Genomic DNA, 25,104 nt, shown 5'->3' with positions numbered 1-25,104 from the left:
GATAGTGGGAGGTGACTCAAAACACTTCTTGATTTTGATGGGGTTGCACCAGGGATCGACCCTTAGCCTATTCCTAGTTGTGTTAGTGATAGATGAAATGACACTACATATACAAAGAGAGGTGCCGTGATGTATATTATTCATAGATGACATAATATTGATTGACAAGACGCATGATTGAGTTAACGATAGGTTGGAAGTTTGAAGACAAACCCTATAATCTAAAGTTTCCTGGTTAAGAAGGACTAAACCAGAGTACTTGGAGTACAAGTTCAATGACGTAATGCATAAAGCATAGATGGAAGTGAAGATCGATACAAAAGTCGTACCCGAGAGAGGAGGTTTGAAGCATCTTGAGTCTATAATTTAAGGAATCAAGGAGATTGACAATGATATCACACATCGTGTTGATGCGGGGTGGGTGAAGTGGAAGCTTGTGTCAAGAGTATTATGCTATAAGAATGTGTTACCAACGCTTAGTGGTGGTAAGACCTAAATTGCTATATGGGTAGAGTGCTGAACAATCAAGAATGTACGTATCCAAAAAATGAAGGTGATGGAGATGAGGATGCTAGGATGCATGTATGGGCGTAGGAGAGATAAAGATCAGGTACGAGGTTATACAGGTCAAGGTGGGAGTGGTTTTCGTGGAGGACAAGATAAGGAAAACGAGGTTAAGATCATTACTAGTAAGGAGTTGTGAGTGATTGGTTATTGCAGGTTATAGAAGAGGTAGAGGTAGGAGGAGAAAGAACTAGGGAAGATGCTTAGACAGGACATGATACACCTTCGTCTTACTAGAATATGACCCTAGATAGGAAGGTTTGGAGGTCGAGGATAAGGGTAGACGGAGGGTAGGTAGCCAAGTGTTTTCATACTTATATGTGGAAGAGGTTGGGAGTCGGTCTCCTCTTCTCATCTTCTCCTTATTTAGTCATATTAGTTGGTACACGTATTATCTTATTATTTAACTTTTTTTTTTTTGATGGTAACTTTTATCTTATTATTTAACTTTCACTACTAGTTGTTGCTTCATCTGCTCTTTGCTCTATTTATTTTGCCATTTTGCTATATGTTTCTTTCAAATCTGCCTTATTACACTTCTTTTTGAGCCGAGTGTCTATCGGAAACAACTTTTCTACCTTGCAATGGTAGAGTTAAGGTTTGCATATATCCTTCCCTCCCAGACCCCACTTAGGACTACTCTGGGGATGTTGTTGTTGTTGTAATACTTCTAACATGCATTTAAATTCTTAAGATAAGAGCAAAAAGAAATTTTGTCCATTCAATATACTTTACTGATATTGAAGGTTTATGCTTGACCTTAAGCTTTTGTCTGGCATCCCTGTGAAACTATTTTTCCATTTTCATTTGTCACAATTTCCTGAGGATGAATATCTTGTACCACTACGAGTTCGTGAATTCTACCGTGTAAATGCAGAACAAAACAGTATCTATCTTTGAGACTACAATTCGTATCCTTGGAGGTTTAATTTCTGCTCATCTCATTGCAAGTGACCACAACACGGTATCATATTCATAACTATGTTTTTCTTGAGTATTTTAAAAAGTTTCTATGGTTGTTAAACTTTAGCCAAGTGGAATTCTCTTGGCTACTTTCTCCAAAATATTTTAACCAGGTTCTTTCTAGAACTGCAGGGCATGAAGATTCCCTCTTATGATGATGAGTTGCTTCACTTGGCTGAAGACTTGGCACGGAGAATGCTGCCTGCATTTGATACTCCTACAGGTATGGAATTGGATTTTGGCGATAGTCGATATCAGTTGGGTAGAATCAATCATGTTAAGAATGTAGTGTAATTATTGTGAATAAGTTGTACATTAACTAGAGCATTATTTTTCTTGTAACTGTGTAACTTTGATTTCGGTCTTATATTAAATGTGTGTATAGCTTGACAGAATAGCTAAGCTTTCTGTCAATATTGTCTTATGTTCATTATTTCTTACATGATGTCAGAATCAGACCCATACTTGTTGTGTTTCTCAATGTTGGACCTCCTTTTATGTTTTCCTGCCTCGATATCCAATTCTAGAAATGGGGTCAAGTATTCAACATTAGTTGAATGGATCGTTGTCTCTATATTGTCTCAGACAATTCTGCCCTCATGATATAGCTCTTGGGTTTTGGTTAGGCTTATGAACCATTTTGTATTGCGGTTGTTCGGCAGGGTAGCCACTGATAGGTGTTCATACTTCGAAATGTTGCATTTCTAGTTGAGGCACTTTAGATTTCGGACGAGCAAAAACAAACTATAGTTGTAAGATCCAGTGCAAAAGCAGAATATCTAGTAATGATAGCATCGAATTATAATCTTATATGGATCAAACAACTAGGGAAAGAATTAAAGTCGGAAAGGATCGATCATATGAAGCTTGTGTATGATAATCAATCTGTATTTCATATTGCTTCAAATCCGATGTTTCATGAGAGGGACGTACATAGATATAGGTTGTCATTTTGTTTAGAGAAAACATATTCTTAGGACACATTTACATAAAGTTGTTGAGTCAAATAATCATCTTAAATGTATCCACTAAATTTATTACTGGCCTCAAACTAGTTCTATATGTCACTACTTTGATACATACAATTTGTACGCACTAGCTTGAGTAGGAGTGTCCAGAATAGTGTGTAGTTACTGTAGATATGCTGTAATCAATTACGGAGATTTTTTTTTTTTTTGTAATTATGTAACCTTGATTTTCTAACTATTTTGAAATAGGTATATATTACTTTTCAAATATCCAAGTTTAACATTATAACCAAGATAAATTTCCTAAAAGAATACTCAAGCTAACTCAACTATTTATTACCATTACACCAAAGAAGGAAGGTGTGATGAGCATAAAAGATTTTAGATCTATTAGTCTGGGAGGAAGCATTTATTAGATTTTATCTCAGGTGTCTTCTAATAGACTAAAGAAGATCTTGGATGAGACTGTCCTCTTCTCAGGACACTTTTATGGAAGAACGCCAGATACTGGATGTTGCTTTGGTGACAAGAAAGAAGAGAGGGGTTCCGGGTACTTTTATGTAACTTGGACTTTGAGAAAGCGTACGATCATGTGAATTGGGAGTTCCTGGATTTCATGATGTTGAAGATGGGTTCTGGAGAGAAATGGAGGAGATGGATCAAGTTCTGCATTTCTACGACCAGATTCTATGTTGTGGTAAATGGTAGTCCGTGTGGAATTCGGTGAATTAAGAGAGTAGAGAAGCTGTTAGCGGGGTGGCAAAAGAGGTACTTGTCTAAAGGGGGTAAAGAAGTTCTGATCAAAAGCATTCTTCTAGCATTCCAACATACTTCATGTCTCTTCTACAGGCTCTGGGCTAAGTGACTGATAGTTTGGAAAGACTACAACGTAACTTTCTTTGGGACTCAGCAGAAGACATTAGGAAGAATCATCTTGTGATTTGGAGAGTTGTGTGGTTGCGGAAAAATATGGTATGTTGGCTGAAGGACTAGGAACATTGTAACTCCGTTTGGGTGTTGTTTGTGGAGGAGTATCATGATTTTTGTGGACATTTCGTTTAAGGTTCCAAAAAGAGATGACAGTCCACCAAATTGATAGGTCTCATGAGGGCATGTTCCATTGGGACTTAAGATTCATAATGAACCTTACGATTGGGAGATGGAATTCCACAATTTTGATTGAGTTGTTGTATGGGCTCAATTCACCAAACAACTCGTTGGATGTATGGAGGTGGTGGGACAGTGGAGATGGTTTATGCACAGTTAGCTCTTTTTATAAGAGGTTACTAGTGAGATAGGAATGTTCTTTCCCCCATGATTTCATTTGGGTCCCTAGAGAGGGTTAGTTATTTTGTACGCTTGGCAGCTATGGGTGTGACTTAACAATGGAGAATCTTTGAAAGACGAGGATCACATATGTTAGTTGGTGCTTTATGTGTAAGAGTCAAGGTGAAAATCTAGATCATCTTCTTTTGTATTGTAAGGTGGTTTGCCGGTTATGGAGGGTGACCCTTAATTGGTTTGAGATGCAATGGGTGATGCCAGGTTCAGTGAGGGAAGCTTTGCAAAGTTGGACCCATAGAAGCCGAGGAGATGCTCAAGGGCATGGAGCGTTGCCCCATTAGCAATCATGTGAGTCGTTTAGAAAGAGAGGAATAATAGAGCCTTTGAGGTTAAAACAAGATTTTGTAAAAATGTGAAGTAGTATTTTTCTGTAGTTTCTTGTTGGTGTACTTATGAGGTTCTTATTTGTATAGAAGATTAGACCTCTTTTGTTGAGAACCATATTTTGATTTAGGTTCTCTCCTTTAGTATATCGCTTGCATCCAGGGTTTTCCTATTATTAATAAAAGTATTTTCCTTGTCAATAAATAAATGAATTCTCTCAGTGTTTTCCTTATTCTTTATTTCTCAGAAATTGTTTTTCCGCCCCTTCAAAGGAATGTCCCTACATTTAAAACAAAATATTTTTGATGAAGTGTACAATTAAAACAAAATTCTAATGCTTTGTGGAGCAGCCTTGACTCTTCACCGCAGATATCTACACTTTTTCTTCACCCATCTGCTTTCAATCCTCTGGAACAAAGCTTGTTTTTCTTCAGAACCTTCCATGTGTAATTTTGTTGCTTGCCCAGCTTGAGTATGTTTTTTTAACTCTAGAGACTTCACTTGATGTTAGCTTTATCTGGATGTCCACATGTAATCTTCCTTCTGTTCCAGGGCAGCGATATTGTGTTAGTGGCAATTGCCAAAGATTGATCACCATCTGAAGGGAGTTCAGAGACAACTCCCTCAGTGGTCTATCATAATGGAATGTTGAATCAATTCTGCACTATCCCAGCTAGCACTAGCATAGGTAGCTCTCGACATCCACTATCTGCCGGTTCTGCCTAAAATGATTCAGCTTGAAGCCTCTTCCTCAATTATAATGGGTCATGGAAAGAATACTTATTAATCTTGTCAGCGAAAAAATGTCCATTAATTAGATATTATTGTTTGAGGTGCTTGATAAAGATCCTAGGCTTGTCCATCTCATGGTTATTGGATTTGGATTGCCATGAGGCTTGTCCAGCATGACAATCTCCAGTTGCTTCACCAAAGTAGATCTATGAGTAGAGTTTTCTGGTTCTTAGTTTTGTTGGATATTTTATGACCCACACAAGTATTTAATGATAAAAGCCTAAGGTTTTTGAAGTGTTCATTTGAATCTAACACTTCCGTATCCTAGCAACAAGATGTTACCTGTCTTATAATCTTAATTACTTTTGCTGCAGGAATTCCATTTGGATCAGTAAATTTGTTGCATGGAGTCGATGAAAATGAAAGCAAGGCATATCCTCTTTGTATTCTCCTTTTCTCTTTCCCGTGCTGTATAAGACTTCTTTCTACAGTGTTATTATGTCTAGTGTGGCAGTGGTTGAGATAGAGCAAACATTCTGCACTGAATCTTGCTTAAAATTAACTTATCAAGAAAAGGAATCTTTGACTGTCCTGGTTCTACATGAACATGTGTGTCTTTTCTTTCCAGCCAGGTGGATTTGATATTTTGTTCTATGAATAATTTTAGTTCACAATCTTTGTAGATGGAAACATCTTGTGCAGCATCGTGCTTCCCTATTCCTTCCAAAGAATCATTAAGAGAAAAAACAGAAGTAAAGAAGAGAACACCAGGGACCCTCTTGAGATGATCCTTGCTTATCTCATCTGACAGATATGAATGGGGCTAGAGAAAACAGCCACCAGACTGCTATTTTTGAATTAAAGATAATTATTGAGTACTTTAATAGATTTGACCTGGTTGATGACCTGCATGAGAAATGAGAACCAGTATGACAGGAGAAGACATAATCTACTTGACTTAGTCATGAAAAGTGATATGTGAAAATATTCTGTTTTATTGTCTGGTGGACCGTGTATGTTCAAATGAGATGTGTTGTGCATGCCATGGACATTTTATAGATGTCTGATATTCTAGTTTCTTTTAAGTCTTAATCAACTTTTCTTGCCTGAGATATGCACACACATCATCACCCTATACTAAAGTTTTATTTTTGGGTGCCTAGATAACATCAACTGCTGGTGGAGGAACACTGACATTAGAATTTGGGATACTCAGCCGCTTAATTAATGATCCCAGTAAGTGTTACTCTCTTGATCTGATGTATCAAATTTTTATTCAACCTCTGTCTTAGTCAGGAGGACCTCTGTATTTTGTTCAGATTTACCAAACCTATCACAAATAATAGTTTGTTTCAACGGAATGTAAGGTTACACACTTAGATCCTTGTTAGAAAGAATATGAACAAGCATGTAATGTAGGAAAAATGAGTATATCTTTCGGAATCCAGAGGATCTTTTGAAAGTTTAAGAGTTAGGGTGAGGTTTCAGTTATTGCTCTAATGATGAATAAGATATGTGTACTCAAACAAAGAGCAGCATTAAATATGCTTACTGTTGAGAGGAAAGAAAGCAGATGACAAAAAGAGAGAATGTTGTGAGGAAGGGAAAATGACTTAAAAAACTCCAGAATGAATCTGCATATGCCTTGTAGTGGATTCTTTTCCTTTTTATTATGAAGGGAATGGAAAAAGAATTTATGAGACTGTTCAAGAACTATAGCAGGAATTTTAAACACATTATAAAAATCATCTGCATATTTAGAGAAGGTTTAAAAAGATGCTGATACTTGTCTGTTGGTTGCTCTTAGCCGGAACAATAAAAGAACAACTCTCTCTTAAAATGCTTGTTTAGTATGGATTCCGTACATCTACGATTAAGGGTTATATTATTTAAGGATCTCTCAAGTGCGTGTGAACGGTAAAGAGCATCTTGCACCTATTATGTGCTAGAACCGTTCTTTTTATGACAGTTCAGTGAGCAAACACAAAGGTTGACCTAAATTGATTTGCACAGGACTATTGAGTGGGGTTTTGGTCTTTAATTGTTACTCTCTAACTTGGTTTAGTAAAAAATCTTAGATATTATTTGCATTATCGACAACAAATCTTAGATATTTATTAGGGTTCTTCAACAGCTGGAGACTTTCCTTTGTTTTTTGTGCTGGTAGATGACTAGGTATATTGTTTACTTATTCCCTGAACAACATCATGTACTTCCTTTTTTACTTCGGAAGTTACTTGGTTGAAATAAGTAGGAAAAGAAAAGAATGAACCTGTTAAGGAGCAAGACTTTTTTTTGTGTGTGTGGGGTGATTTGAGGTGTTTGATAAGTTAGTCAGGGAGGCGCCCAATTAGATGTCTAGAGTTCTTTTATAGTCATCTTAACAGTTAACGTTAAAGTTTGTGCGCTCATCTGAGTCTCTAAGAATAGTCAACTCTCTCCATTCTAACATTTAATGTGGATTGTTAAAGTTGGGACACAAATCTCATTTCTCAAGCCCTCAACTAGCAGACCTTCAAAAAATTTCTGATCAGCCGTTATATTTCCCCCTTCATTGTGTTTTTGGTAAATTGCGCAGGTAATTCTTGCAGTTTTTCTTTGGGAACTTATTCTTATTCTTGTTATAATGAAAATGCAGTTTTTGAGCAAGTTTCAAAGAATGCAGTTCGAGGATTATGGGCTCGCCGGTCAAAGATCAATCTAGTTGGTGCTCATATAGATGTTTTTTCGGGTGAATGGACACAAAAGGTCACATTCTTTTAAAACTAGGATATGCATTTTGTTATTATGATAAGACGTTTGATTTGACTTGATTCATGATGTCACACAACTTGAAATCCTTATTGCTTTTAATAGATAAGACAATAGCTTCACATGTTAATTCTTAACGATTGTTGCAAAAATCTTGTATGAGTTTGCAAAGTATATCTGGTTTCACTTGGATATAGGAGGAACACACTGTAGTAGGTTGATGGCTGGTATAAAAGCATTACATTATGATGATAGGATGTCCTTATTGCTGAGTCTGACTAGTCTGGATTTGGGCATAGTTGAGAGTCAAGAGAGATGTCAGTATCTAGGTCGCCGGTCCTTTAACTCTTATTCTTTCCCATTGGAGATGATTTTCAAGTCAGTTTCCTCTTCTGTTTCAATTAACCCCTTGCATCTCTCACCTATTTTCTTCATCATCGATCTGGACCACAGATGGAGGGGTAACACCAGAACTCGAATCCAGCACCATTCGAATTGGTGGCTCTTAGGAAATGATGCTGCTGTCGGTAGCCACCACTGCAGATTTAGTCTGCTTTCTTGTCTCCTCCAAACTCCCATCAGAACATACTCAGCTGCTTTTCTGGATTGGAACACGAAAAAGAACGTTAATCCATTCATGTCGTAAACCATAACTCCCTGTGCTCCTTTCTAAGCTTGTTGTGCCCATCATCTATGTTTCTAGTAGGGGTATCTTCTTTACCAGCAAAATACCCCACTAGACTTCTGCCCAGTTGGTCTTTGCCAGCAAAATGAGTTTGTGCCTTTATCATGCCAGCATCATCATCTTCCTCTGCAGACTGCAGATACTTCTGATTTTTTTCTGTGTCCATTTAATCTTACGTAGCATTTCCATGTAACTCCATTTCCCTTTGTTTGCTGCAAGATCTGCCTCTCCTGTGTATTTATACTCCCTTGTGGTAGTTGGACCTCTTTAATGAAGGAATTTAATATGTCTGCAAGCATCCCCATCCTTTCATTAAATGCATATTTTCCGGTAGAATAATAATTGGCCTGTCTTTGCCCTTAATTGTTTATCAATGATAAGAATCCACCACTCTTGTTAAATTTTTGAGATAGGAAATACTTGTGGAATTATCTTTGCATCTCCAAGTTTTGAAAGATTTCCCTCTGGTTCCCGATGCTTTGCTGGGTCTCCTGTCAATCCAGATAAGAGCCCCTTTGCTCAAAACCATTCTCCTCATGATATTTACCGCTTTCTACCCAATCATACCATATTTCTGCTTTTGATCTCGATTCATAATATCATTAAACTTCCCCTCTTATTGGAAATAAATTCTGTTGTCCATTCCGTTCGTGAGGAACGGAGTGGAGAGATAAAAAAGGAACTAGGAAGAGAGAGAAGAAAAAAGAGAGCTTTCCGGTGGACAAAGTCCACCGGAATAGGATTCACAAAGCCAGAAGGAACTTTAGTAGGATGCCTCGGAACAAGTGCCTGAGAGCATTTTAATGATGATATTTTTATTCTATGATCTGTTTGTTTGTTTTTTTGGGAAAAGAAAGCAAAAGATTTTTTTTAGAATAGTTGTTCAATTATGTTCCATACCGAACAAAATTCAATTGTCAAGTCTAATAATTTTTTTTTGGTTGATGAAATAAGAAAAATATCATTAACAAAGCATTAAGCAGATGCACAGATTACAAAAGACAGAAAACATCAGCTCCCAGCAAGGCAAAAAAAGCTATTAAACATCTAACATCGGAGATCTATGGAGTTGATAAGTTCCTGACAAGAATCCACAGTAAGTACAGGAGAGAGATCAACCCAACCAAAAAGAGTAATCAAACATTATGCTTAAGGGTAGGGATAGGAGATGGGGTGCCATCAGAACATCTTTTGTTCCTCTATCCATAAGCACCACAAAATACAGGGTGGAACCAAAGATCAGATCTTCTTGATGGACTTCCCTACTTTGAAAGGACTCCAACACACAAAAGCCCCTCCCAGTGAGCTTGGCATGGCCCAAGTGAGTAAAAAAAGTGAGAAGAACATGTTCCATATTTGCAACTTTGCAATGAAAAAAACAGGTCATTAATAGATTCTGAGTTTCATAAGCACATATAGCATCTATTGACTATTTGGAATTTCCTCCTCAATTCCATACGATTCTTAGAGGAATGTTATGGTAAAACTTCGTTTGGATCAATGTGGTAGAAAGCAACGTGCGACTTTCAGGACACGATGAGGTTATCCCAAGTCAAGCAAGGATCTTTTAGAGTAATCCAACTGAAAGAAAATAAATTTAGGTGACAACTTAGTTCTCCTGATTAATTTCTATGCCATTGATCAATTATGGTCTTCTTGGAGCTTTATTATAGGTAGCCTACTTTAGCTGAATAGAACTCATCCATGCTATTTCTCCAGATAAGTCTGATAAGTCTGACCCTGCCTATATGTTGACTGCACTAGTCTGAATGGGGGCTATGAGACTGAATAACTCTTCTACAATGGCTTGATCCGCAAGTGCTAGTGACCGTTTTAGTTATCCAGAGATCCTCCATTCAACTTTGGCCCATTTAACAAGGTAAAGTAGGAAGGATCAGAAGTTCAATCACCACTCTATACGGGTAAGACCTGTGGTCAAAAAGAGCCCTTGGTAAAGCCACCTGCTTCACAATTCCAAAGAATTCATTCCATTCAGGGAAAATTAAGAATTTATCAATTTTGGAAGCCTGCAGAAAGTCCTCTCCCCTAGTCCATGTATAAGTTGCACCATGTAAGGGGAGATCAATAAGACCCATATCTTGAATAAATTCGGAGAAGTCTTTCATGGACTTTGATCTCCTGATACAATTGTACCTCTCAAGTTCAAATCTACATACATTACAGTCACGACCTATGACCCAACACTTATCCCATAGATATAGCCTTTCCAGACTTGCATGAGGCCCATACACCCCAGAGAAGCAGAATCTAAAATCCACCTGCCAGTCCTCCCATATAGCTGAATGTGTATGCTGCCCCTGGTAAGAGTTTAAGCATTTCCATTGTCTTTTGTCCAACAAAATAATAGTGCCACCCGTGGTATTACTTGCTTTCATTTCAATCCTTTCGACCCATCTTGATCCCCAAATGTGCCTTGCTATTGCCACAGAACAACACTCTGCTTACGTTTCGTGTAAACACAAAATATCAGGCTTCCATTTTTGAATAGGTAGCTTGATGGTGCTTCTATTGCTTATATCATTAAGCCCTCTATATTTCAGGTTATAATTTTTGCTTTCATTCAGAGAAAGCCTTGTGGAACCTGCCCCTGCCCATTCTCATAATTAATTGTGCTGCAGCTTCTCAGCCGCAACTTCACCCTTTCCCATTGATCTTTTCTTGTGTTGCTCTTTCCCCTTTGATTGCTTCAACTGCAGCTTCCTCTTTTGTTCCATTTGCAGTTTCATGTCAAAGATTTCGTGCTCAAACCCCACTGAATTGACCCCAAAGGTTTTATAAGCTCTAGTCATCACTATCTCGGTCCAATGAGAGGTTTTAATAACTGCCGGGAGTGAAATATCTGTTTCTCTTTCAAACTTTTACGTACCAGGGTAGTGACAAAGTGTTGCTACTAATTGGGGACTAGAAACCTGAATCTTGAGAACACCCAATAGAGAAATCAGAGAGGAAAGGGGGAAGAGAGAGTAGAGATAGAGGTCGCATGCATTTGGCTTTGTCATCTGTGTCTCCCTCGCGCTCGTCTAGAGAATCTTCTTGTGTTTGGGAAGGCAATAATGGCTTCTGAGACAACTTAGCATTGGGGTCTCCTTCAGAAAGCTTTTGCATCTCTGCATCTATAGTTGGGCCGGCCCGATAGCCTTCCACTCCTTTAATATCTCCTTTTTATTGAGATGCAAGTTCCCCTTTTTCCTCCTTGAGTGTATATAACAAAGCAATGCTGCAAAATAGGACGTAAAAGTTTCTTTCCGTCACTCTGATTGTGGGTATTAGAAAAGTGAGTTCTTATTTTTGTCCATATTTTTTTGGGTTAAAAATAGACTGGAGGTCATATTTACCCAACTAAATTATGAGTGATCAAATTCATTAATGAGGGTTAATGGGCTGAATTTTATAAATATGGGCTGAAATTGCCGTTTCTAGGCTGGACAAACACCTTTTCTTGCTCGAAATCGCTCCTTGCTTCCACATAGTCTTGAAAGAAAAAAAATGGTCTTTCAGTTTAGTCTTTTTGTCTACAAAATCCAAAAATATAATAGAGGAGAAAATCAGGAACATCTGAACTCTTTTGAATTTAATGATATGGTGTCTGAAATATTGAGGTGTTTGAACTACAACTATGTTAAGAATATCTACTTTCATTTTTGACTCCTGTAACTTACTAGCTATTTCTTATGCATAACTATAGTACTTCTCTTAAATAGTGTTATTCTGTATAATTCTCATGGGATCGTCTTTTTCCTCTCTTTTGATGAAGTGACAAGAATATTATGAATAATCATCAAACAGAAAGTGTAAACATCCTTTATTTGCTCAAATATTTAGATTTCGTAACTTCTCATTAATGTTTTGGCATTAGGTCTCATGACTAGTCCTGTTGTTAGTAAGATTATTAGAACCTAGACATTTGCACGGTTATGATTGACTCAGAGCTGAATATCTTAAAGAAACGGTTTTCAACTACACACTGCCACTTGGCTTCTTTAGTCATTGCATCTCCACTTAGGACTGGGGAACTTCCATTTTCTTTTTAGCACTGCAACTTTGTTTATTCAGATTGATTCCTGCGTTTCTTTTGCTTTTCCCTTTGTAGTCTAGCAATATCAAATCTTCATTTCTTTGCAGGATGCTGGGATAGGGACGAGTATAGACTCTTTCTATGAATATCTCCTAAAGGTAAATACTCAACTGTATAGAATAATTACTTTGTATGTGAAACAAAATAAGTAAAAGAATAGGGGGTCGTTCGATTGTTGGTTAGAGTTGTGTTGGTATTGTAATGGAAGGTTTAGTTATGCAAGTATTAGTAATGTTGGGATTAGTTATGCATAGTTTAGTTAGGCAGGATTTAGTTATTCCATGCACACACAAGCTACTTTTCCACGTAGTCCTGATAATCGTGCAAAATCTCTTTGTCATTTAGTTCATTCTGACATTTGGGGTCCTAGAAGAGACAATTCTACATTGGGTTTTAAGTATTTTGTTACTTTCATTGATGATTACTGAAGGTGCACTTCGATGTTCTTAATGAAAGATCATTCTGAATTATTTTCCATATTTCAAACTTTTTATGCTGAAACAAAAAACCAATTTGGTGTTTCTATTCACATTGTTCGTAGTGATAATGCACGTGAATATTTATCATCTCAATTTAAACAATTTATGTCTTCCCATGAAATTCTTCATGAGATATCTCGTCCTTACACTACACAAGAAAATGGGATTGCAGAATGAAAAATAGGCATATTGTTGAGACTGCATGCACTCTTCTCATACAAGCAAATGTTCCATTGCGATTTTGGGGGGACGCAGTGCTCACCTCTTGCTATCTGATTAACCGTATGCCTTCTTCTGCTATTCCTAATGAGGAACCTCACTCTGTTTTGTTTCCCAAGTCAACCTTATTCTCTCTTCCACCATGCGTCTTTGAGAGTACATGCTTTGTACATATACTCACTCCAGGTAAAGACAAATTCGCTCCTCATGCTCTTAAATGTGTCTTTCTCGGTTATTCAAGGGTACAAAAGGGATATCGATGCTTCTCACTTGACCTTCAGCAATACTTTATGTCAACTGATGTTAGGGTTTTTGAAGGTCAGACCTACTTTACATTCTCTTTTGCTTAACAATTAGACATTTCTGAGGTCATATCACTTCCATCTTTTGGGGATCCCGCCATAGTTTATTCTTCCATATTATTTCCTATGACTCCATCTACCTCCTGTTCACCTCCACCACTATTAGCCCATCGTCGTCTGCGCCCAGATAATTCACGCCCTCCGCCAGAATCCTTGCATGTTGAGGACTTGTCTACACAGTCCTTGCATTGCGACTGGAGGAGGTAATCGCTCTATTCGAAACCTCATCCTATCTCTACTTGTTTGAGCTATCATTGTTTGTCACTGGTCCATTCTGCCTTTGTATCATCTGTGTCTATTCCTAGGACTACATGTGAAGCTCTTTCCCATCCAAGCTGGCAACAAGCTAGGATCAAAGAGAAATCTGCCTAGAGATGTCTGCCTTACACTCTAGTGGTACTTGGGAGCTTGTTCCTCCACCTCCAGATAAATCTACAGTTGGTTGTCGGTGGGTATATACAGTGAAGGTTGGGCCTGATGGACAGATTAATTGCCTAAAAGCTTAACTAGTGGCCAAGGGTTATACACAGATTTTTGGTCTTGACTATGGTGATACTTTCTCTCCTGTGGCCAAGATTGCTTCAGTCCCATCTCTTTTTATCCATGGCTGCGGTTTGTCATTGGCCTCTCTACCAGTTGGATATTAAAAATGTCTTTCTTCATAGAGATCTCGAAGATGAGGTATATATGGAGCAACCACCCAGTTTTGTTGCTCAAGTGGAGTCTAGTAAACATGGTGTGCACACTACGGCGAGCATTTTATGGGCTGAAGCAGTCTCCTTGAGCATGGTTTGAAAAGTTTAGCTTTGGTAATTCAGGAGTTTGGCATGGTACGAAGTGAAGTTGATCATTGTGTTCTATTGTCACTCTGCTCAAGGTTTGTGTATGTTGATGCATAGTTATCACAGGCAATGATGATGAGGAAATTACCAAATTGAAACATCACCTTTTCCAGCACTTTCAGACTAAGGATCTTGGTCGATTGAGGTATTTCTTGGGCATTGAGTCTGCTTAATCCAAATCAGATATTGTCATTTCAAGAGGAAGTATGCACTTAATATTCTTGAAGAGACAGGGGTGATAGATTGTAGGCCTATTGATTCTCCAATGGATTCAAATGTTAAGCTCCTAGCAGGTCAGAGGAACCTCTTAGCAATCCAGGAAGATATAGAAGGCTCTTAGGAAAGTTGAATTATCTCACAGTGACTCGAATTGATATTACCTTCTCAGCAAGTCTCCTAAGTCAGTTCTTGAATTCTCCTTGGAAAAGGGCTTCTTTACGAGGACATGAGAAAATTATTGGATATTCAGATGCAGATTGTGCAGGGTCAGCTATCCACTTCTGCATATTGTGTTCTACTTGGGGGAAATTGTGTCTTGGAAAAGTAAGAAAAGAAATACCCTACGGGATGGCCCAGTGGTTTGAGCTTGGGACTTCCATGTTGGAGGTCTCAAATTCGAAACCCCTTGCCAGCGAAGCAAGAGGTTTGCCTTCTGGGTCCAGCTCGTCGCACCAGGCTTTCCTAGTGCGGGTTACCTTTCCTATGTGGTTTGCGAGTTATTGCATAAAAGCGGGGGTTTTACCTGTGGCGCACCCCAAGCGGGCTCTTAGTTACTAGTCCATATCTTACCTGTATTTACCGTTTACGTTGAACTCAATGATAGTGCTCATTCTTTGGACCTAGTTCAACACTAGTTTCATTCTCTTATTAAAAAAAAATCTGAAGGTGGAAAACAATGAGCAATTTTAGATTATTAGTTTCAAAAAAAATGAAATAATTACAGATTATGTTGGCAGATAACTAGAGTTGCATGTATTTTACTATTGGGCAGATGGGAAGCTGTATTAAGGAAGGACCCCCTTGCACTTCCCTGGGAGGTGGAGGGGGATGGTGGAGAGGAAAAAAAATGATGTTGATAGGATGGTTATTTTCTGACATCTACCTCTAGGAAATTTGGCTATGACATGGTTGATGAGATCAGATAATACTGTTACTATCATCTTTAGATTCTAACCGAGTACCTTTGTTTCAAAAACTTTTTTGTTGGTTTATAATTAATAATGGAAAGTTCTGCTTGGATTGAAATGGGCAATTAGTTTAATTGCTTCTTTTCTTTTCACACTGTCTGAAGTCCTATATATATGATTTGTATATATATTCTGGTTTTCTTTATCCTAACCTACTCATTCACATTTTTAATTCAGGCTTATTTGCTGTTTGGTGATGAAGAATATCTTTTCATCTTCCAGGAAGCTTACAAGGCTGCTATGAACTATCTCTTTAGTGATCCTTGGCAAGTAATCTTCCTTTTAAGGCTTGAATTCACTACAGAAAGAAACCCTGTGTCTATATTGCATTGCTGCTGAAATTCAAGACAACTAATATAATTATTTATAGGAAGTATATCGATTCACAACTTGTCTAGATTCGTTTAATTTGAGTATGAATATGTCTTGTAGCATATTTCATAGGATAGTTTAGAACGGTCTCTACTTAATTGTAAAAGAACAATTACTTCCATTATTTTAGACAGAAATAGAAAATTACAACCCACTTTACTGAAACATAGACTAAGGCATAGGGAAGCCTCCTTGTTTAGTCAATAACGAATTCAAGACAATATATTCCTTGTACCCTCTTACAAGTTGGTATTCTACAATTTAGAGTCTTGTCTCACCCTGCACCAAGGTTTAATTTTCTGTTCTTCTCAAGAAGTAAAGTAATTTTTTTTCAATATGTAGGTATGTAGAGGTAAATATGAATTCTGCTGCCCTTGTCTGGCCTTTATTTAACAGCTTACAGGCATTCTGGCCAGGTCTTCAGGTGATTTGCTTATATAGTTATTTCACACCCAAGCAAACGATTTCTTTCAGTTAGAAAACCAACTTTTTTACTTCAATATTAATTCTAGACAGAACTAACTATTGTGTATGTATTTGTTGAAAGGTTCTGGCAGGGGATATCGAGCCTGCCATTAGAACACATGCTGCCTTCTTCAGCGTCTGGAAAAGATATGGTTTTACCCCAGAGGGTTTCAATCTAGCTACGCTCAGTGTTCAAGTACTATTTTGCTGTTGTCTAAATTCTTTTGATACCTGAAGTTCGTTTATGTGCTAGTTCTTTGATTGATGCCCTACTGTATGTAAACTGACAGATTTAGGCGGTGCCTTTTAGCATGAAATTATAATGGTTTGACCTTATATGCACTTAAAAGAAAACCTTCCTTTGTATGGTTCGGTTGCCCAACTTAGCCAGCCCGCATTGCGGGGAAACATATAACGTTAAAAGGTATTATTTGCCCAACTTTATCAAGATACCTTTGATCATTCTCAAAAATAGAAGAAAAGAAAAACTTTATCGAGATGCCTTTGTTTCATGCATCAAAAAGTTTTATTTGCCCAACTTTATCGAGATGTCTTTGTTGCCTTTGTCTCATACAATGTTTTTTCTGTTGGACCATTCTGTAGGACACTTTATCATTATTTTAGCAAGTAATTTTCAGATAAAGTTAGCCATGTTTAAGGTTGGAAATGGTTGGGTCGTTTTAGGGATAGATCATTTCGCATTGCTGTGAAATATAAGCAGTTAGGCTAACAGTCTTTTTTCCATTTCCTTGATCTCTCTTTTCATTGAGCTTGTTCCTTCTGTTGTCTCTCCTTGTGCCGACTGAGCACCTGATTTTTGTTGCGAGGTCTTTTTTGGAGTGGTTTATTTTCTGTATTGTTACTATCTTACTTAAATTTCATATTGTTGTTTGCTTACATTGTAGCAAGGCCAGAAAAGCTATCCTCTGCGTCCTGAATTGATTGAGAGCACCTATTGGCTGTACAAAGCTACCAGAGATCCTAGGTCTGCTTGTTATCTCTTGAATTATTTTTCTTATGCCTACCTTTTTCTTTAGCTAATTGAACTCATAATAACTCATTGGCTGATTTGCACTTCCTTTTTAATAGATTATATCATGTGAAGGCTAAAATTCTTGGCATGTGCAATTGGATATCCGAGTTACCTTTCTTGCATGAGATTAACATATGTTAGTCCACAGAAGCATGCTCATCACCTATTATTTGTTTCTTCTTATTCCAGAAAAACCCAGACAAATATTCCGTATAAATAAGTATTCCTAATCTCCTATAGGCAGCCCTTGTAGAGTTACAGATCTTTGATCTTTGATTTCACCAATGTATTTGTGACAATTTGTTATAGCCTATATGTTCAATCTGAATGTGTATGGAAGTAACCTCACAAATTAAGATTTTACTACTTACCTGAGGCACCAAAGATGTCCAAATAGATACATAGCAAAAAGTCAAGCTCCCACAGAAGGAAGGGGAGTTGGGTCAATCAAGTAAAGTGTCTGTGCCGTATACATCCAGCATGAAGCCAAAAGAGTTCAAACATCTGTATTTCAATTTATGGTTCTGCTTTGTCTTCAAAGCATCTCTGATCTCTAATTTCATCTTTCTGTTGAAAGGACCAAATATGCAGGCTGGTGTCTGTTATCTTTGATTTTGCCAAAGTAGTTGTGACAATTTGTTATTGCCTGCATCTTGAGTCTGGATGTGTATGAAGTAACTTTACAATTAGAATTTGTTTTTACATATCCGAGGCACCCAAGATACAAATAGAGGCACAGTACAAACTCAAGGTCCCACAAAAGGAAAGGAGTCGGGGAAGTCAAGTTAAGTGTCTATGTCATATACATCCAGCATAACAACAACATCATATCCAGTGTAATCCCACAAGTGAGGTTTGGGAAGGATGGTGTGTATGCAGCCTTCCGCCTATCTTGTGAAGGTAGATAGGTTATTTCTGATAGACCCCCGTCTCACGTATATATCCAACATGCTACACGAAAAAGCCAAAAGAGCTCAAACATCTATATTTCAATCTATGGTTCTGCTTTATCCTTGAAGCATAGCTGATCTCTGATTTCCTGTCTGTCCGAAGGACCAAAAGTGTAGGCATCAATATTGTCATTCAAATCCTTTTATCTTCCTTTCACCTTCCTTCCTAAGGACTGAAAGGCCAGGCTGATGTAGTCATTCAAACCCTTTTATCTTCCTTTCACCTGCCTTTCTGTTCAGCTTATCATGGCCTCCTTGATGGTTCTTGGGATAACCCAGCATACCCCAAAACAGTATCAAACCATACTCTACTGCTGCTAGGCTATCTGGCAATGTTACACATGAAAAATTCACTACGGATGGCTATGCCACTTTTCTGGAGATTAGAATGAGTTGAGCAGGCTTCAGGTGTTGCAATACAACAAAAACTGGCACTTTCGAGGGACCCTGGTCTTCCAAATGATCTTCGTGTGACCATTATCTTTTGCCGTTTACTGATGAAGTTAATCTACTATAGCCTGACTTAACAGAATACACTCCACTATTATTGTCCTTCCATATCAGCTTGTCTGGTTCCAGATAGATTCTGTCTCCTTCCAGCTTTATTGGCAGCTGAAACATCTCTTTTATATCCCAGCCTTCAAAATGACTTCTGAATGACAATTCCATTCATGTTGAGACCAGCGAAGTGCAATTCTGTTCTGTCTTCTCCATGCAAAACTACATAAATCAAAAACTCATAATTCAAGGAATGTTGTCCATCGAAAGTATCATGTTTTTCAACTTTTTCACATTGCCAATAAAGAAGCTAATGCGTGGTAAATTGCTCCCTTAGCTTTCGATATTTTTCAACTCCCCCTCATGTTTTTATCACAGGCTTTGAACACCAGAACCTTCTACACTAATATCAAACGTTGATTACTTGTTAAATCTACTGATTCCAAGTTATATCATCCATTTAAGCAGCAGGCTGTTGTTATTAGACCAAGTTTCTTATTACCCAGTCCATCCTGCTTGCTGTATCACTTTGCTACACTGTAGGGAAGTTGTTTTATCATTGCCCCCCTCTCACCAAAAGTTTCTCCTTCACTTATCAAGCCTTCTCTCATATGTCAGCAGACGTTCTTGGACAGCATTCGTGAGTGTGAGTCCCCCTCCCAGAGTTATGTATCATCTCTTTTTAAGCGCTAGCTTCTTCTCAAACCTCTCTAACCATTCAAGATACCCTCATTCTTATTCTTTGCTCCCAGATGATATGTCATGAAGCAAGCTTAAGTAACCTCACTAAGTCAGTGGGTATGTCAAGAAGTGGGCTTAATTTCTCAGGTTTTACATTGTAGATATCAAGTGCAAGTAGCGGCAAACTGTCTGCAACAATGCGTTTGAAGTTAATAAAGAACTATGAACATTCCTTGTTCCATTAGTATAGTTGAATGTTTCCTAACAGTTGAGTTATTCATGTGAAGCATGTCTTAGCTGTGCTCAATTTATCATTTCCTAAGCAAGGTAAACTTAACTTGTTACCAACTACGTCTCCGCCATACACAATTTAGGGTTGGCTATATGAACCGACCATCTTTCTTCATTTAAATCATCTCAATCCAACTGTGTATAATTAAATGTTATGACCATAAATACTGTCACATGCTTGTCAAAATTAATTTGCTTCCAGTTCTCCAAAAATAAAAAGGAGATTCCAGAAAGGATGAGAGAACGATTAATGACTATGCACTGTCTGAGTAAGCTGCATGGTCATTAAATACGGCCTGAAACTTCGGTCAAGGATTTAAAACTCTCTTTCTTTCTTCATGGGATGCTGTCACTTCATGGGCAGCAATTTAATCAACACACACAGACTAAGATTTAGAGCCTTAATTTTCTTTTTAAATAATTTGATGTAGGTATCTTGATGCCGGAAGGGAAATTCTTGCTAGCTTGCAATATGGTGCGCGATGCACTTGTGGATATTGTCATATATCTGATGTTGAATTTCACAAACAAGAAGATCACATGGAGAGCTTCTTCTTGGCAGAAACTGTAAGGAACAAGGATCGGTTTTATTTGGCCATGTTCTATCTGTGGTATATCAGTTTATTTCTGAGTTTCGTCCAGATGATATGATACGATTATGAGACCTACATGAAAATATACTATCCTTTGGGTACTCTCTACTCCTGGGTATATGAAGACATAAAACACTGGAAAAAGTTTAAGTACAGAAAAAACAACTACTGTTCCTCAGTTTCTACAAGTTAGAGTTGGCTATATGAAACCTCACCGACCATGTTTCCTCATTTATCTGAGGATTTATCATGAAATGATAAGTTTTATGTTGGCTTGCAGCCTACTCCAACCCTCCTCCTTTATCTGGGTTTGGGACCTACAAATGTGAGCAAGGTCACATAGGTGGAGTTAAAAAGTAAAAGAAAATAAAATTTTCATTCGTTCTTGAATTTTTTCTTAATTTCAATTTTAGTCCTTCTATTAGTGCACAAACGTTTTACTTTGAATTTGTGTGTCAATCATCTATGGTCCTTTTGCAGCAGGATTCAGCCAATTTGACGAAAACTAGTAGCCCCTCGAGCTTCTCAGATTCTCCAGGCCTTCTACTGCCTCCTAACCCTATAAACCTTATCTTTACACCCTGCAATTTTGACACCAAAACCTGCAAAATATTGTTGTGAAACCTCGTGAAGTACTTAGGTGGCATTGATGCTTAAAGTAGGGTTAGGTTGGCCATCTTACAGGCGTCTAACTTAGTGACATAATTAAGGCAATTATCATTTCTCTTGTTATTTCTACATTGATCCTAAATGAAAAGTCATCGAGGGACAGCAAAATCAGGTTGGCGCACAATTAATATGATACCATATCCAGTACTCTTATTCGACCTAATACTGTACTAGTAATGTTTGTTGTTAGTCATCTAAAGCAGTTTCATTTGACTTCAAATACTAGATTGAGGTGCTTAAGTTTTCCTTTTGATTGTAAACATGTTCCACGTCCTAACAAATAATCCACTATTATTTCTGTATATAGTTTTCTTATCTTACATAGACTAGCTAAATTGTTATCATGTTTAGACTGATTTGTTTTTTCTTTCTCTGTTGTGTGCATGTATGCTTATCTTCTGTTAACTACTCACTGTTTTGATGTAAAAGGTAATAGATTTCATTCAAAAGTATCAAGAATGTAAAAGAAAGATTACAAACTTGAAGATTTCCTTCTACATGTTGAAGGAATGTAAAAGATTTAACATAGAGTTTATATCCTGTACAATATTCTTCCTACACCATAAATATAGACTTTTCAAACATTTAGATTTAACATGAAATATGTTTTCCCTGCTATCATTAAAACATCTGTTATTCCTTTCCTATCATTAAAGTACTCACTGTTTGATGAGTAAAGACGTGTGCTATTGATGTTAGTGAGGCTGATCTTATCATCTGATCTTAGTACAAGAGAAGTAACCTTCTGGTGTTTATGTCTTATTACTTTTATTTTATCTATGAAAAAAGACACAAAAGTAATGTGTATTGTATTTGAGACTGCTCTCTGGTTGAAGTGTTGTCTTCATTGACCTGAACAAATGCATGATTATTATTGACAATCATCTATAATAAATCTATGTTTCTATCTATCTGTCCATCTATCGATCTAATTAATTTTTCACTCTTTTTTTCAGGTTAAATATTTGTGGCTTCTTTTTGATTTAGCTGCTGGTCCAGATAACCTGGTTGAGAATGGACCGTACAAGTAAAACTCCTATACCATCCTTCGTATTCATTATCTAGCATTTCTTTAAAGTTTTTGTGCTTCCCATTCTCCTCTATTTTTTATTCACCGTCATCCTTTCCCAACAGAGATGCTTTTACTCATAATATTTGGTGGTTTTTGTTATTCTTTCTTTAAAGGTATGTCTTCAGCACAGAAGGCCATTTATTGCCTGTAACTCCTCAAATATCCTTAGTACGTGAGCATTGTTCATACTTCGGAGCATATTGTAGGAACAGCAATTTGAGACTCAAAACTCATTCAGCCGTGAGTGCACAAACTAATTCCAGTGGCTCTCAAACACGACATGCAGATTCCAGTTTCTTATCGCGCTCCAGTTATCAAAGTTCTTCACCTGTCTCTGGTTTGAAGGTCAGAAATTTAATGGTAAAGGTTTTCATCAACTAATTCCATTAAAATATTGGTTCAATGGTTGAGAATTTGCTACACATGAGATTCCCCTTGTTTGATTTAGCTTAGCTAATTAAGCATGACAGCCAGGTGAAAAGTGGGAAGCAAGTCTTAGGTCTTTTTGTGAGATCCAAGTTGCCAGGCACGGTCATTTCCTTGATAGGATACCAAATTTTGTACAGCTTTGTCATCAAGTTGAAAATTTTGCAAACTGGAGTTTCTTAATATTGCATCAAATTCATTCTAATACTCCCTCTATCCATATTATGTGGCACACTTTCCTTTTTCATATGTCCGAGAAAGGATACATCTCTTCATATTTAGAAAAAAGATTAGCTTTAAACTTCTCATTTTGCATCGATTTGGTAATCTTTGAATCATTGTACATGTTTGCTTTAACGATCTTCAGTCCTTTGATCTTGCTTCATAATTTGCACTGGAATCTTCTTCCTTGACTTTATTTATTGACTGCCTTCTTAATTCCTTTTCATCTTTATGGAAAGATTTGATACATTTAAAGTCCTTCCTTTTTGGCAAAACTTCTAATTCTGCTTGACATACTTCATAATTGAGCAAGTCAACTTTACATACTTGACTTCATATATTTTGAAGGGCTCGAGAGTTTAGTGTGACGTGGCAAAGCTTCTCTTTTGTCTGATTTGTACTTTTGGTGTAAACAGAAAGTACCATTTGTGTAGATGCTTAGATTCTTTGGAGGCTTAAGATGAAACTAGCAAATTCCTGTTGACTGCCAATCTCTCTAGTTATAGGTAGCTCATATTCCTTTTTATAATTAGCACTATTTTCAGATATGCAGAATAAATACATTGGCATACCCCTATACTATGCACTAAATGAAACAAGCTCACAGTAAATTCCAGGTTGAACTAAATTCCCAATGTTGTTTAGTGGTAGGGAGCTTGGATGTATTTCTCACCTACCCAAATTACCATGTTAAGTTCCGTAGTTTTGGATTGAATCACTGACGATTAACCGGAAATTCAGCCCCAACACTCAGGTCTAAGCCCTTGTTCTGCTCCTTGACCTGCATATGAGCAGGCGCAACACTCAGGTCTAAGTCCTTGTTCTTGCTCCTTGACCTGCCTGTGATTGCTGAATTTAGCAATTCATTCAGGGGACTGTGGACCTGGATTCTTGTTTGAGAAAGTTGTTAATCTCTATGACTTGATAAAATCCAACTTGTTTGATTAATAACGTCAACTCTCTAAAATAGAGGTTTACAGCAGCAAGAGTCCTAACAAATTAGAAATATCAAGTCCTATAAAACAGAAATATCAAGTCCTAATCCACTCAGGGAAGTTTAATTCGACTAACAAAATAATTCAGATACTAATTATTATCTGCCCTATTAATTCTCGCGTGTGGAATGTTGATTCCCAACAAACGCATCAATAACATACCATCTGTAGTAACTGTTTTCCTTGTCATCTTAAGCTCAAGGTCTTATGGTTCCTTTCTTGCTGGAGTTCTAAAATTTGTAAAAGAAGGGTGAGTAATTCTATTGATCTAAATGTGTAAATTCTAAACGAAAGATACAAAATCTATTTTATATGGATACCATGGCTAGTGATGTTCCTGCTTCTTTTGCCCCCCACCCCCACCCACCCAAATAAAAAAAGTAGTGAGATTTCCAATGTACTGGAAGATTCATTTGTCACTTGTATGCTGAGGAAGATTTGTTTTTATTACAGGGACTCTGTCCTGGTCTAACCTATGAGCAAAGGTTTGGCATATCATTCATGTCTCCGGTGGATTCAAGTAGTGAGGATGAAAATTCAAGCCAAAGGAAGCCAACTGAAGTTCAGGGCCATTCACTTTTGCTGAACTCAAACCCCAATCCTGAAGTTTCCCTATCGGGTCCTCATAATGATCATGACAACAGCCCAGCTCGTGTGCCCCAAGAAGAAAGTCCCTCTTCTAAACCAAAAAGATGACTGGTGGCAACCTGTAATGGATTATAGCCTTTTCCAGTTTGCTGTCGATTTAAGGACTTGGTCGTGATTTGGAAGGGGTTCAAGCTTCAAGGTCCTGGAAATTTAAGTATGTATGACGATTTGAGTGAGGACCAGAAGATGGTACTTGTGGCAAGTGTTCAATCATGATTCTTAAATGGTTATTAGGACTCATACAGTTATATACATAGAGCTGGTATCCTGCAAGAACGTTGGAATGACTTAAAAAATGTCTAGCAAGGTGTATCATACAGTATACTAAGTTAGCTAAGCTATTAAGTGTTGCAATGAAGTTGGGCAAGACCAATTTTTTGGTGATCAAGATCGGGGGAGGAATCAATTTGTGTACATTTAAATATTGCGAAAACTAGGCAGCGAATTTGTTCCTTGGTCTGTTATTTTCTCCAGCCAATTTGGTTGTAGTTTGCCCAATTTCATGTTGTAATATATGAATCAGTGTCAAGTGGACACCATTTTTAGAGTACTCTGGATCACAGGTTTTCTGGTTCTATAGTGCTGCAATTTTAGAATTGTTGATAACTTATACCTGAGTTTCAGCTCAAAACTAACTGTGACAACCTCATATTCGTATGAATGGATCACAATC

The 25,104-nt window shown here is 37.5% G+C and overlaps 1 protein-coding gene across 2 annotated transcripts in view; it reads left to right on the top strand.

Moving 5' to 3' along the window:
* Positions 1 to 25,041, top strand: part of LOC101256095 (alpha-mannosidase I MNS4) — a 28,137-nt gene extending 3,096 nt beyond the window's left edge. The window contains exons 4-17 of one of the 2 annotated variants that reach the window (XM_004240986.5): positions 1,442 to 1,528; positions 1,660 to 1,750; positions 5,270 to 5,325; positions 6,059 to 6,131; positions 7,534 to 7,643; positions 12,475 to 12,525; positions 15,694 to 15,782; positions 16,231 to 16,312; positions 16,436 to 16,549; positions 17,259 to 17,338; positions 20,238 to 20,373; positions 22,025 to 22,095; positions 22,254 to 22,485; positions 24,237 to 25,041. In XM_004240986.5, the coding sequence (XP_004241034.1) occupies positions 1,442 to 1,528; positions 1,660 to 1,750; positions 5,270 to 5,325; positions 6,059 to 6,131; positions 7,534 to 7,643; positions 12,475 to 12,525; positions 15,694 to 15,782; positions 16,231 to 16,312; positions 16,436 to 16,549; positions 17,259 to 17,338; positions 20,238 to 20,373; positions 22,025 to 22,095; positions 22,254 to 22,485; positions 24,237 to 24,479 (1,515 nt within the window). In that variant the 3' untranslated portion in view covers positions 24,480 to 25,041. Of the gene's footprint in view, positions 1 to 1,441; positions 1,529 to 1,659; positions 1,751 to 5,269; positions 5,326 to 6,058; positions 6,132 to 7,533; positions 7,644 to 12,474; positions 12,526 to 15,693; positions 15,783 to 16,230; positions 16,313 to 16,435; positions 16,550 to 17,258; positions 17,339 to 20,237; positions 20,374 to 22,024; positions 22,096 to 22,253; positions 22,501 to 24,236 lie in introns of both variants that reach the window. The other variant, XM_010323953.4, reaches the window with a different exon arrangement.
* The last annotated feature ends 63 nt before the right edge of the window (positions 25,042 to 25,104 follow it).

Source organism: Solanum lycopersicum, chromosome 6 (assembly GCF_036512215.1).
Source record: "Solanum lycopersicum chromosome 6, SLM_r2.1".
In the NCBI taxonomy this organism is placed as follows: domain Eukaryota; kingdom Viridiplantae; phylum Streptophyta; class Magnoliopsida; order Solanales; family Solanaceae; genus Solanum; species Solanum lycopersicum.
This window is presented reverse-complemented; position numbering and strand designations above follow the sequence as displayed.